The following is a 14,732-nucleotide window of genomic DNA, read 5'->3' as shown; positions in this document are numbered from 1 at the left end:
ATTGTCTGAAGGTACCACATTGCTGGACATATGTGATTGCAGACACCTGTCCAGTTTGTAAGCAAAGAAACAGCAGAAGATCTTGCTACTGCTGCTTTCAACCGTTCACTCAGGCTGTCTGTACCAGGTATGGTGTTGTTTTAACTTGCCATGATTGCTCTGCCTAGCTTCTGTACAAATTTTTGCCTCAAAGAGTATGGTAGAAAGAGAATCATATATGCCAAGTCCGCAAGGTCTATTTTAGCCTCTCTGCATGTTTTTTGTACGTAAGCTGTGTCACCGTATATGTGGTGCATTGTTGAACACACATTTTTCTGCTTTAAAATCTGGCAGGCACACCTGTAGCAGGGATAGGTTTTACTGGTGCACTTGTCTCTGCTACACCCAAGCGTGGAGACCACAGGTGCTCATTCAAAAGAGGTTGATTTTATGTTTGATCCAATATCATGACAGTGTCTTTCTTTAATGCACCTGTCATGTGAAACTAAGAGGTCAAGATGCATGGTTTTCTCATAATACAAGAGGAAACCATACAATCTTGACGTGGCTCGACGCTAACTACAGTTGAGAAGGTATTAGAAGCTTTGACACTGAATATGGAAGAACAAAAAGCAGTGAACCTTTTCACACTGTACTCACACCTTTTTTCCTCCAAAAAGCTTGCTCGTTTTGCCACCTCTGTTTGTGCCCATTGTGGTCAACGTAGCCTCTAAGAGGCCAAATACTTTAAGTGCAGAACTAGAAGGCACGAGGCTTTTTGCTGTTTTATCCTGGATTCACTCACCAAGGTCCAAACTGATGTTACAATAGAGAACTGTCTGTAGGTGCAATGTCTCTAAGTTCTTGGATGATCTGGTGTAACTCATGCTACGAATAATTCTAGTTCATGGATCCGCCCACCATATAATGAGTATAATGAGCAAGGTGTATAAAGTCCATGCCACTTACTGGTTCCAGAATTTCAAAACAAACTCCCACAGGGAGTAAATCCAATGCAGGGAAGTGGATGTATTTGGTCTAAAACATTAGAGAAATACAAGTATAATAGAAAACATGTTTGATCTAACCCTCGTTACTTGCTTGTACCCTCCATCCCCAATGACTAGTGTAGGGGGAAAAGTCACAAAATCCAAAAGACTGTTGTGCATTTGAAATTTGGATATTCTTCTCCTTTGCCTTGTTGAAATTCCTTCATCATCTTTGATGCTTGCTCATCAAGAAAATACTCCTCTTGGATATCATGGATCCAATCCTTATGCACAGTTGAAATGGTAGAAATGGAACGTGCCCACATTCTTAATAAGGCATCCACCACCACATTGTCTTTTCCAACCATATAAGATATTTCGAAGTCATATCCTTGAAGAGTAGCTAACCATCATCATTGCTTGGGAGATAAATTTGGTTGTGAAAGAAAATATTTCAACACACGATGATCACTTTTGACCTTGAAATGGCTACCATAAATGTAATGATGCTACTTGGTTTCGATCTTGGCTGGCTCTGAGCCATGGAACTGGTCCTGGGTCTGTATTTTCTTATTCCGGTTTATTGGTCCGATTTCCAAAATCGGACTGTCCGATTCTGGGTGGTCTGACTCTCAAAGTCGGATGGTCCAACTATCCGATTGACACGGGTCCTGTTGGATATGTCCGATCGGACAATGCTATTGGTCCGATTATAAGGGTCGATTGTCGCGATCAGACGGTTCGGGCGTCCGATCAGAGGGGTTGTGTGTCCGATTGGAGTTGGTTATCTGATTCCTATGGTTGATCCAACTATAGGGTGATCCGATTGTTGTGCCCGTCCGACTGGACAAATGGGGTTTTGACTAGACAGGCGGGTGTCCGATCGGCCCAAAAGGTATGGTCCGACTCTCGCAGTCGGACGGTCCGACTGCCCGATTCTGAAAGTCGCGGATTGGGACACAGTGGTCTGACTGCGAAGCGACAGGGCGCACATAACGATTTTGGTCGATTTCTTCAAGCTTGGTCCACGGCTCCCTACAAGGCTCTCCAAATCACATCTATGCTAATCAAGGAAGGGTTTTGCATACCTAGATCACAGGAATAGCTCCAAAATCAAGTGCCCTAATCTCTTCTGCTAAGTAGGTTTCTCTCTCTCTCTCTCTCTCTCAAGCTCTCCTTAATCTCTCAAATGCAAAATGAGGTCTCCCTTGCCAATCCTGGCCTCTTATTGCCCTACCCAGGTGTGCATTTACCTTAGTCTTGCTCCTCTCACCAGCATTTAACCCAGACTTTCGTTTCTTTTCCTTCTTTTCCCTGTTTCAGCCTATTATACAGCAGCAGAAACCCTAATGTGTGCTCACACTATTTTGCTCCTACCCTACCCAAATGTAAACAAATATCATAAAGAAAACACCTACACTACTCCAACCTGCTTTTCCAAATCCAAATAACCAAAAAACCTACTTGTTAAGGAGATCGAATACCTCCTCAAACTCCCTCGCTTCCTATCTATCCACCTCAAACACTGGTTCGGGGAAAACCCTACTTCAATGCTCGATTCGGAGCGCGCAAGCAGTCAAGGCTTAAATCCGCTGGTCCCGGCAACGGAGCCAAAAATGTAAAGGTGATCAACTGCCAAGACCCATGGACCGCTTATTGTTTCAAGCGTTCCAAGCCGAGCATTAATGGCTACCTCTCACATAGCCGACGCACTATCCATCTCTACGAGTATAGTAAGCTTACCTCCACACCCGATCGAGTTGCCTCCTCTCCCAAGCACTCCGATAGCTCCACAATCCAAGTGCAAGCTTCAAGCAAGCTCCATCCTCAAGCTCCACACTTCAAGCTCCATCACAGCGAGCAAGACAAGAAAGAGAAGATAAGATAAGAAGAGAGGAGAAGATGGAGAGCTTCTCCACCATGGTCCCTCACCCTCACACACTCACTTCCTCACACTCTCACACTCCCCCTCTCAAGCACAAGCTCAAGCAAGCAAGAAGAAGAAGAAGAAGAAGAAGAAGAAGAGAGCTACTTTTGGCCACACACAAAAATGAGCTTTCATTCATCTTTTGAACCTTACATACAAAGCCCTGAATCCCATTTGGGCGGTCATCCCCTTATCCCGTTTTTTACATGGTCGGCCATAGCCTAGGCCCTTTTTCCCATTGTCCTCCTATCTTTCTAGCTTCCTTCCTACCGCCCATCTACCTTTACAATTTGCACGGGTGAGAGCTGGTGCTCTTAAAATAAATCCTGGTGCGCCTTGCACTCTTTTACAAAAGTATTGACTTGCGCTTTTTCTTGTGTGCCTTTCGCCTTGATTTAGAACTTTTCTGCACTTCTTGTGATTCCGCCTTTGTCTTCTGTTTCGCTTTTGCCTTGGCCTTGTCCTCTGCTTTAGAGTTTCCAGATGTTCCACCTTACGGCCTAGAGGTAAACTCTAGGAGCCCGGTCACATAGCCGACTAGACGTGTAGCCCAAAGGTTGGCCTCTAGACTGTAACCAAACCTTGATAGAACGTAGGAGCAGCACGGACCCTGGACAATCCTTGGGAGCGACCAGAGACCGCACTTAGAGTCATATTAGGTCGTACACAAGAAGGGGGGATAGTTAGAATTGCATAATCATTTTGTAGATGCATCCCACACAGTGATTTCTTCCACATGAGTGCATTGGAAGAGGACAGAAAGCTTGATTTTGCACTATGCATAACAGAGCACTCATCACTGAATGTACATAAGTTGAGGACTGTTTTCGATAACAAGGAATACAGGCAAGCTTAATAACTCGAAGGAACCCACTAGTAGGAGGAGACCGCAAAACATAGTCAAGTGCCTCAGAGCCCAATTAATAGGATCCGCGAAGACGGCAAGGGGATTGGAAGGACAACAAGATTGAGGGCAAAGCGCTACTAGAGTTGCTTGGATTGATTGACAACTTTGTGGAGCAAGAAGCAGGAATGATGTTAGGAGCAAACGTAGACCAGGAAGACGATCAGCTGGACTTGAGTGAATTCCCAGTTGCGGTCCAAGACATGGTCAATGAATACGACTTGTTGACTAGAACAGTAATCCACGGTAGGCCAGTAGAGGAGGTAATGGCAAGCCAAGAGGAAGAAAGGAAAGCAGTTAGGAAAGCATTGTAGGGCATAGCGACCTACAATCGCGAGTAGAGAGCTAGGAAGCTGCAACAGAACGTAGACATACATGAAGCTCGACGAGTGCTAGCCTTAGCCAGTAAAAGCAAGGCGGGACCAAACGTGGAGAGAGAGAGCGTGCTAGAGGCAGACCTCACGCTGAGCGAGCTTGTGACCAAGCGGCTCATGGACAACACGGCTACCGAACAGAGTGCAGCAGCACTAGCAACCTCTCTACTCTCAGACCCAGGAATTACTTAGGGAGCGAAGAGCCAAGAAAAAATCCCTGCAGTAGCTAAGCAACTGGACAAGCATCAGCCTGATAGCGACCCGTACAGTTTCGTAGAGCAGTTTAAGCAAGTTTGCGAGGCCAACGGTCTCACGGACCTTGCACAATGCTCCCAAGGGGTTGAGCTCTGCTTAGGCGATAAAGGTAGAATGTGGTACACTAGCTTAGACGTGGTAGAGCGAGCGAACTTTACTCGGCTAAAAGATCTCTTCATTAAGAGATTCTCGGAAGCAGGATACTCTGATAACCTCATAGTTCGACTGATAAACGTCAGTCAAGAGGACAAGGAGGACATAAGAGACTATGTCACTCATGTGCGCAGCCTCTTCAAGAGAATTCCAATGAGTGAGCGACCCAATGAAAGAGCGGTCTCCACCGTGTTCATGAACGGAATCTGTAGCGAGGAGTTGTACAAGGCTTTAGCGAGTAACTCCAGCTTGCAATGAGATGTGTTAGCTAGGGTCTTTGATGAATCAATTAGGTTGAATGACCAGCTGAGAGGGAGAAGCTCTCGAAGTTCGAACCATGACAACTCCAGTTAGAGGACCTCAGAGAGGACCCCAACCCCTAGCGAGGGATCAACCCCTAGCACGCAGGACAAGGGGAAGAGTGTAGATCAAAGCTAGGAGCTAGCCGAGGTGAGAATGGAGTTAGCACAACTGAAGGAATTGGTGAGGAGACTAGCGCGACCGCACGTTCAATGCATGCATTGCGGCGGCAACCACCTCCCGACCGAGTGCTAGGATCCTAGATCTAGGCCTTGCACGAATTGTGGAAGATTCGGCCACGATGCTATGCACTGTAGGTTGCCTAGGAGATCTCTCTATGTCCAGTAGTACAATTCGCCGTACTTGGGGAACAGGCCGCCAAATTTCTTTGAAAGAGGAGCCCGGCTGGCACTTCCAGCACCAAATGACACAAAACCCGTCATCCCTAGGATGGAGATCAACTTGACGGGTATACCCAGGTCACCAAGACCCTATGTGAACCATCCACCGATGCTCTAGTCCATTACGTGGAGGAACCTAACGAAGACAAGGTGGATTATGACATTCTACTAGGCCGACCCTAGATGAGGAACATTGGAGTCATTGAAGATTGGGGAAACGGTCTAATCTTCCTAGGAAACTGAACGGAAGCAGTTTGGGTCAAGATGGATACGTGGAAGACGACCCCTGTCGACCTGGATGCCATCTCTGCCATGCTCAAGGGTGATGAGCCAATAAAGAAATCGTACGGGCCATTAACCAAGTACATCCCTTGCCTTGAGGATGAGCGAGATTGGATGCACGTCCTAGCAACCATCGATCTCCCATTCTCAGACGAAGAGGAGACGTACAAACAGGCTGCAAAAATTGTGAGCGTGTTGAAGAAGGACCCCATAGTGTCACATTGCATGATGGCCAAGAGCTCAAGCAGCCGACCAAGGCCTATCCCTTTCTATATTCCTAGCAACAAGCTAGAACTTCACAACATCCTCGAGTATTTGATAGGCAAATTGATTGGTAACACTGCTGCTAATCTCAAGCCCCTCAAAGATCTGTTGGATGAGCCTAAGTGGAGATGGACTAAGGTGCACAACCTGAACTTATTGTACAATTGGGCCTTAGTCACCGACGAAGGATAGGTTAGAGACGAGAGTCTAGGGGATGACGAGCAGTCAGGAGGAGTTGATTCCAATGATGAGTATGAGGAATACCACTCCATTAGTGAGAAAGCACGACGGAAGATGTGGTTCGACAAGCATATCAAACAACGCGACTTTGAACAGGGAGATCTTGTTTTGCTCTATTCGGTAAAGGGCCACAAGTAGAAAATGAAATTCCAAGGACTGGGACCTTTCCGAGTGCGCACCATTAGTAGGACGGGCAATGCAAAACTTAAAACTCTCGAAGGTGAGGGCATAGGCTTCTTCAATGGCAGTCGCATGAAGTACTATTCTCCCACACATTCATTGCATGAGCCACCTGTGCTAGAAGCCCTTGTCAATGTCCGCGTAGCCGCGATTACCGAATTAGAGGATGAGGATGAGGAGGTAGTGGCACCAGCATACCTGCGCATCACAGCCACCGCCCGGTGCACTCACACATTTAATGCCCTAATCGACGAGGGAGCTGACTTCAATGTCTTGACTCACGCTCATTGGACTCTCATTGGTCAACCACAGTTACAGGCCACCAGCACTAAACTCAGCCCATTCCGGGGCAAGTCATATGCACTCCTAGGGAAGTGCAAGATCGCAATCTCTATCGAGTTTGAGAGCCTATTAGTTATCTCCTTTGTATTTCCAAATACGAAGGATGCATGTCAAGAATCACTGTTAGGACGCACTTTTAAGAAGTAAGCACAGTGTAACGTAGATTACAATCTGCAGCATATTCACCTTGCCATTGGCAATGTTTGAATCGTGACGGCTTTCAGCAAGGGCAGCGAGGCTCCACCCAAGCCTGCCATGCCACCGATAGAGTTATCTAGGACCGAGCCTAAGGAGGGGAGTTGTAGGTCATCACAACCCACCCAGACAACAAAACCACCGCCAACTAAGGCCATTCCCAAGGCCGCAGAGCCCACGCTTAAATGGGTGCCAAGGCACTAAAAGCGGCCTACATGTAGCGAGTAAACACAGCCCCGCAAGGCTAACAACTATCATTCGAAACCTAAGCGACCGATCCGACGCTATCGACATAGGCGCACAATCCAGTCGCGATGGATCCCTAAAGATCTGTTGCGAGCCCAAGGATACTACGAAGGCAACACCTGGATATGGGTGCCCAAGAAGAGAAATCCTAGAAGCATAGCCCAACCACGACCATCGTTTGCCACCCCATCTCCAGGAAGCCCCGCTCCTGCTAATGTAGTGAACACCTAGAAAACCTGAGCGGTTAAGACTACAGAACCCGCGATGGCTGTGGCCAACAAGCCCCAACCAATCTATCGACCCAAATAGTAGCTTGATACCCCAGAATTATCTAAGCCTAGAGAACTTAACACCCCAGTAATTGCGCAAGAGGAAGGCAACACACCATCTATGCCATTGGAGCCACCCTTAGTATACCAAAGTAGCACTGGACACATGGATCAAACTACGGAGCTATCCTTAGACACCATTGTCAAGTCCGCTACGGCTTGCCACTAGAACCATCATTGTCTAGCCCAATTCCACCCCAACCACTAGCAAGTCTTAGGCCTTCCTACGAGTGAAGTTCATTTCTATCGGTCACCAAGGACCTTGCTGAGAATACGGGAGATGACTTGGTGACTTGCATCAAGCTCTTGGATAACACCTTTACCACATTCGCTAGGAGCTACGAAAGACTTGACCTCGGCTTGCTTGATGAACCCCTTGCTGTTGAGGTTCGTTCCTTACCTTGCACTTGGGAAGAATACGAGTTCATGTCCGTAACATCCCCCAAGGTCTCAAAGGAGTTGATCGATAATGGCGAAATCTCAAAAGAGCACGCGTTCATCAGATGACTAATAACATTCTTCCCATGAACATTACTCTTCATACGAAGTGTATTAGTTCTCTTAGAACCTATCCAAGCATCCATGGAAATGAAACAATTAGTGGCAACAAGCGGTTCATCATAAGTTCCTCTCGGATCAAAAGGAACACTACCGTCTGGATCAAAAGGAAAAGCGTCGGCAGGATCATAAAAGTGTTCTTGCCCAACCTCACTCCATGGATCACTTCGACGCAGGGATTTCCATCCTCTGTATATAGTGTCCTCGTCTCTCCTCCTTGGGCAATACATGTGGCTACCATGTCCCATGCCTAGTCAGCCCATACCCACTTTTGGATCCATTGTGCACATATTCCGCTTGCATAGTGGGCATTTTGTCTTCAAAAAAACAAAAGCACTGCAAGAAGAGGGAGTGGCTGAAATGAGTGCCGTGCAAAGAGAAGAAGACAAAAGAGAAGAAAAGGCAGGAGGGAGGACATGTGCCATACATGTAGGAAGAAGAGGAGGGGAAGATCGGGAAGGAGGATGATGACATGAGAAGAGTAGAGGAAGAGAGGCGGCATGAGCAGCAAAGCATGCAGGACCAAGGGGAGGAGCAAGGCAATGGTCCGTGAATCCTTCTGTGCTCAACTACCAATGTAAGTGATTTGAACCTTCAGGTGTTTAGTATGGTGGTGTTAGGCATTCCTTCACCTTACCAGTAAGCCTGGTATTCATCTAATACATCTATTATTGATACATTCTCTCCCTTGAGTTTCTCCTCCCTCTATTAATGATGTGCCCATATTCGGAGTGCAGTACCAATTTTATGCTATTTGAGCTAACCCTGCTCCACATTCAAACTGGGTGAAAAGTTCTGTAAACTGAGAAACCCACATTTGCAGATGCAGATCTGACCTTTCAAAACATATCTTGAGTGCACCAGTACACTTGAATTCAAAACAGCTCCAGTCAAAGTCCGCAATTGTTCCAAAGTCACCATACAAACTATTCCTATACTCACGTGGATTTTGTTCATGCTGTTGAGATGTGAATCTAAAAACGAATCCCATCATAAATTGTTTCTTCTCAGACACTTCAAAATATTTCAAACATGCACTATGCCACTTTGTTCGTGTTGCTTAAAATATGTGCGCGCTTTTCTGAAGCAGGCATTTGCAAATATATGATGCAACTGTGTTAGGTCAAGGCAAACACATTTCACCTGGCTCAAAGTTTTTATAAAGTTTTTAGTTTTGAGACTTGTGTTGCAGCCTATTGGAATCCATAGCTTACTGTAATAATCATAATTGGCTAGCTATTTGATATCAGTATTTGGAGCTTTCTGCACTAAGGACTTACAAGTTGTATGTTCAATATCTATGCTTGGCCTCTAAAGGAAATGATTAAAATCAGGGCCAAATAATTCAGATTGGGTTGGTAAAATATTTTTTCTTATATACTCCAAGAAATTTATGTATGATGTACGTTGTCAATCATGCATGCAATTGTAATTTTTACCTAGCAAAGTGACTACTGCTTTGCATTCGTGTTTTCTCTCTACACATTCTCTTTTGCACATGACTAGCTATACTGTCTACTGTTCAGCAATACCACTGGGGGACAATCCTGAAATCACTACTGTAAACAGGTGCTATGTGTGTGCAAGGGTACAAGACTGCTCTTGGAACTATCAGCTTACCTTCATAAAGGTATGAATGCCTATTTTAAAGCACTAACTAAAGACAACTTTCTTTATGTACTAGAGTATTTGTGTAATTTATGGTATTTTAACCTGTTATCTTGAACAAGAACAGGGAATAAGGAGTCGCATGGGAGAAGACTATGTTACAAGCCAATTGTTAATTAAGGTGAGCTGTTATACCTGTGATTTAGAAACATGCTGTTGTATGGTATGGATTCACTGACTTTGAGCCATAGTTGGGTGCTTCCTTCAACACATTTTGTTGAGAATGAGAAAGAATTCTTCAAGTGAACCGAAGTGGTGCAGTGTTTATGTATCCAAACATATAGTGGTGCAGTGTTTATGAAGGTTTTTTTTTTCTTTTTTTTTTTTGCTGATAATGAAACATCCGTATTGTTTCCTTATTGGTCATTTTTAATACAAGATTAGCCTTTGTGAATGTGTTAGGTCCCTGTGTATATAATATCACTGAGTGGCTGCAAACAAAGGAAAGCAAATTTTATGTCAAAGACAGACAGTATCATACTTGCACAGCATTCCATGACCCTAATTGCAGAACTTTGCATTTGATTCACATCTGCACATCTAACTTCCATCACGCTACTGCACCGCTGGTATATGCATGTAAATTTTACATTTCAGTGCTACTGCTCAGTCCATGATGTTTGAAGAATGGCAAGTCTTACAGGCTTTAGCTGCTGCAAGTGGTGTGAATGCTGAAGTGCATATGGACCTTCAGGAAGGTGAAACTCTTAAGGAATCAGTGGCTTGTTTCAATGAAGACGAGCAAATTCACCACCTACTAGTGGGAATTACTTCCATGCTTCCCTATGCGTATGGACCAGGTAATATGGAGCTGTTCTGCTTTCTGACCATTTAGATCAATGGCTTATTGTTTGTTGCTCAATTGGTCCAATCGGAATCTGGATGGTTTAGACAGTGATAATAATGAAGATAGACGCAAGGTTGTGCTATCAGGGTCTTTCAATCCTCTGCATGATGGGCATTTGAAGCTTATGGATACTGCTTGCAGGTGAGGCCTTTTCCCTGACTCCGCATCTGGAATTGAGTTTCTTCAACCAAAGAATAAGAGGTTCAATGTCAAGCTTTCAGCAGCAATGCTGCATGATAATGAGAAAACATTTGCTTGCTCAATAACTAATGTTACCTTCCAACTGTGAGGTCTTTACCTCTACAAAAGATGTGCAAAGCATCTAGATGGCACTGCAAACCCTCCGGTGAATCTGAAATGGGAACAATATCATCTGCATACAGTAATATCGGTATCAGTACCCCTGCTAGGTTGGCTCCAGCTCCTCCTCCTCGGTCTATGTAATCAGACACTTCATCTATGTATAGACCAAACAATGTGGGTGAAAGTGGATATCCTTGTTTCACTCCTATAGTACTGTCAATCCTTTGTGATAGCCCCCCAGGTGCTCGTACATGACCTGTCACTGCCTCATACATGCGTAGATACCCCATCGTATACCCTTTGGTACTCCAATGTCCTGCAATCTCTGTATGATGCGCGTACAAGGCACTGTATCAAAAGCTTTGCGAAAGTCTACAAAGCAACAATAGATCCTCTTGTCTCGGGCTCGACCCTCCTCAATATAGAAAGAAGAACATCTCACAAGAGGGTATAATGGTCTATGAGGCAACTCGTATCAATGCTTTTGTGGTGAATGATGCAGAATAAATAGACAGACAAAACATAGCGAGCTTGCTTTTGTGTTTAGGATTAGTCTAGTCCCTTCGTTACAGTAGATGGAGATCCATGCATGCCAAGATTGTGCTTGAATGTTCTACTGAAATTTCTAGAGCCTAACCCTAACCCTTGCTGCAGCATAATGGAGCAGTTCTGATAATTTGCCCATAGGCTGGCTTGCATAGGTACCAACAAATGTAACTAGAAGCAATCATGATCTCTTTGAAAGTTCTTGTTTAGGTAATAGGTTCACTGGGTCAAAAGGAAATTGCGAGAAACATTTGAAAAACTAAGCAAGAAAGTGAGATGTAGGGTTGAGCTTGTAAAGAAAATACCTTAACACAGAAGCATAAACAAAAACCGTACGACAAAGCACAGACTGATAAAAGAACACAATTAGGGTTAGGGTTAGGGTAACTCAGAGACAATGAACACAGTTAATAAATGAAATGATATGACTACTAATAATACGATGCTCATGCAACAAACACACTATGCAGTGAATGAATACTGAACCTCGAACTCCTGTATCTCAAGGATCAGGGCAGGTGTAATGAGCTCGAGAGTGTGCCGTACTTTGAACGGATCCCGAATCGCAACAAGGCAGCCTCCGGATGTCGAACATTAGCAAACACAGCAGTGAGAAGCTGGATTTGATGTGGACAGCAGTGAGGAGAGAGAAAGACTAAAAGCGCAGGCAGGACAGCCTGTAGGAGAGAGAAAGACTGAAAACGTAGCTGTGAGGAGAGAGAAAACTGCAGACAACAGCTGATAGGTGAGAGAAAGGCTCCAGCGACTGCAGTAGGAGAGAGAAAATTGCAGACGACAGCTGACAGGTGAGAGAAAGACTGCAGCAACTGTAGAATGGAATCCATGAGTCTGTAAAAACCATCCATTCTATGGAACCAAGACCTCGGTGCTTGCTTCAACCCATAAAGAGCTTTCTGCAAGCGGAATACCTTATCCCTAGGGTTCCCTGAAGGAAAGCCCGGTGGCTGCTCCACATAGACTTTCTCCTCCAAGTATTCGTTCAGGAAGGCACTCTTGACATCCATGTGATGTATCGGTCAGCCGTGGTGAGCGGCGACCGCGAGTAGCAACCGAAAGGAAGTCAACTGTGCAATAAGGGCAAAGGTCTCTTCATAATCAATCCCGTGCGTCTGTTGAAACCCTTGCACTACAAGGCGAGCCTTGTACTTGTCTAAAGTCCCATCAGCTTTTAGCTTTGTGCTAAAAATCCACTTTGCCACGATGACTTTCTTGTGGCTTGGACGATCCACCAATGTCCAAGTCTCATTTCGGTCAATACTCTCTAGCTTCTTTTCCATGATCTCTCGCCATTGAGGATGTTGAAGAGTCTTCTGCCATGTATCCGGCTAAGAATGCGCTATGTAATCAGCTGTAAACAACGTTGCAAATGATGCCTGAGGAGCAAGCCGAGTAGATCTAGGTCTCTCCGGAGAGGAATCCGGTGGTAGGATCCCCGAATCTAGCATGGTCTGCTTGTACCAGCGAGGTAACGGGTCTCAGGAAGGAGACATGGGAGTTGAAGAAACTGCAGGAATGTCAGGAGCAGGAAGTAGACAAGGCTCAGTAGGCACAATCTTGGATGATGTGGAAGAAGGAAACGGATCGGAATCTGGTGTAGAAAACTGCACAATATCCCTCTCGTCAAAAACAACATCCCGCCTAACGATAACCTTGTTTGTCCGAGGATCTATACAAACGATAGGCTTTCGCTTCAGAGGAATATCCCACAAAAATAAGGAGATCAGCTCGGGGAGTAAGCTTACCTATCTTGTTATCAGGTGTGTGTGTGTACGCACGACACCGGAAGACTCTGAAATGGGAAATAACAGGTCCAGAGCCAAAAAATGCCTCATACGGGGTCTTCTGAGGATGTACACCGAAGTGTTAACAGCCTCGACCCAAAGGTACTCAGGAAGCTTTGCTGCGAATAGCATAGAGCGTGCCATTTCCATGACTGTGCGGTTCCTACGCTCTACGACTCCATTCTGAGAGGGGGAGTTGGTAGAGGTGAGTTGGCGAGAAATGCCATGCTTTTGTAGAAACTCGAAAAAACTCGTGGAAGATAAACTCAGCACCGCTATCACTCCTCATGCACTCGACACGACGACAAGTCTGGTTATGAACCAAAAGCACCCAAGCAGAAAAATATGTGAAAGCATCTGACTTATGTTTGAGGAAGTACACCCACATGTATCGAGAATGATCATCTACTATCAAAAAGAAGTACAGTGCACCGTTCAAAGCGGCAGTGGATGTCAGCCCGCAAAGATCAATGTGAATCAATCTAAGAGGTTCCTCAGCTATATATGTAGACTGCTGAGGAAATGGGGTACGGTGTTGCTTTCCAAGCTGACAGGCTTTACAGACATCTCGAGCTAGCTTCAGGCATGGAAGGCCCTCAACTGGGTCACGGCGTGACAACTCATAAAGTGAGTCATAACCAAGATGCCCTAAGTAAAAATGCCAAAGACGCTCATTGTGCGTAGACTCCCGAGATGTGGCTAAGGCCTGGAAGCTATGGAATACGGAGCCCTTGACAGTCGGCTCGGTGAGAAAATGAGTCATGTGGTATAGGCCATTAGGCTATGCCTCACCGCGAGCAATCACTAAACGAGTCTGAGAGTCAAGGACCCCGACCGTGGTCGCTGTAAAGAAATCTATTCTCCCCAACCGGCAAAGTTGTTGAACAGATAACAAGTTCACCCCAAGCTAAGGGACATGATATACATTGTCCAATGAAGCCAGATCTGGACCCTTGTTAGTGGCAAAACTGACGCAACCTTGAGTCTGAATCTTGACCGAGGAGTTGTTTCCTACACGGACCCGCTCGATTGCAGGGGCTCAGGTACGGAACATGTTCTCTATAGGAGTCATGTGATGTGTAGCTCCACTGTCCACAATCCAAACTGGAGCTGAAGTGCTCGGCTGTGATGAGTGGGCCTCTGTAGTAACCTCTTCAGGAAGCAACTCACAGATATGAACGCGTCTCGCATCGAATGTCTCTACGGAGATGATGTGGACCTCTGCAGACCAGTTAGACAAGCCCTCTAGAGTTGAGAACGTTGTCAACTGAGATGGCTGTGTGGTGGCAGTGCAAGTCTGACCTTTAAACTACCCCTTGCCATCACCGTGCCTCCCCTGTTGAGGGTTGCTCAACTAAGGGGTGGAGGTCTGAGACTTAGGTTGTGGTGCTGTGCCTCGTGCCTTTGATCGACACTGGTCATCAAAATGGCCAGCCTTTTGACAATGTTGACAATAGCTATTCTTTTTAGGTACATTTTGCTACCCTAGTTTAAGTTGTGACTGGGAGTTTCCTTGAGAATTCGCAGATTGATTTAGCTTTTGAGTTTGATTTTGATTTTGAGTGGAGGTTTGGTTTAGTTTGCTCTTTCCTTGTTGCTCTTTCTGAGAATGAGCAAGAAGAGCCCCTTCTGAAGAGGAATTCATATG

At 45.5% G+C, this 14,732-nt stretch overlaps 1 protein-coding gene across 5 annotated transcripts in view; it reads left to right on the top strand.

Annotated features, from left to right (window-relative positions):
• The window catches only part of LOC148028351 (uncharacterized), a 120,351-nt gene that overhangs the window by 34,170 nt on the left and 71,449 nt on the right, over window positions 1-14,732 (top strand). For 2 of the 5 annotated variants that reach the window (XM_087690169.1, XM_087690165.1), the window contains exons 3-8: window positions 43-127; window positions 334-420; window positions 9,445-9,548; window positions 9,654-9,707; window positions 10,230-10,386; window positions 10,478-10,574. In XM_087690169.1, coding sequence (XP_087546295.1) covers window positions 43-127; window positions 334-420; window positions 9,445-9,548; window positions 9,654-9,707; window positions 10,230-10,386; window positions 10,478-10,574 — 584 coding nt within the window. Of the gene's footprint in view, window positions 1-11; window positions 128-333; window positions 421-9,444; window positions 9,549-9,653; window positions 9,708-10,229; window positions 10,387-10,477; window positions 10,575-14,732 lie in introns of all 5 variants that reach the window. The other 3 variants (XM_087690166.1, XM_087690167.1, XM_087690168.1) reach the window with 3 other exon arrangements.

The sequence above is a fragment of the Lygodium microphyllum genome, chromosome 12 (assembly GCF_053477565.2).
Source record: "Lygodium microphyllum isolate KBCC chromosome 12, Lygodium_microphyllum_v1.1.10, whole genome shotgun sequence".
Lineage (NCBI taxonomy): Eukaryota > Viridiplantae > Streptophyta > Polypodiopsida > Schizaeales > Lygodiaceae > Lygodium > Lygodium microphyllum.
Note: the sequence above shows the minus strand (reverse complement) of the source record. Positions and strands in the feature narration are given on the sequence as shown.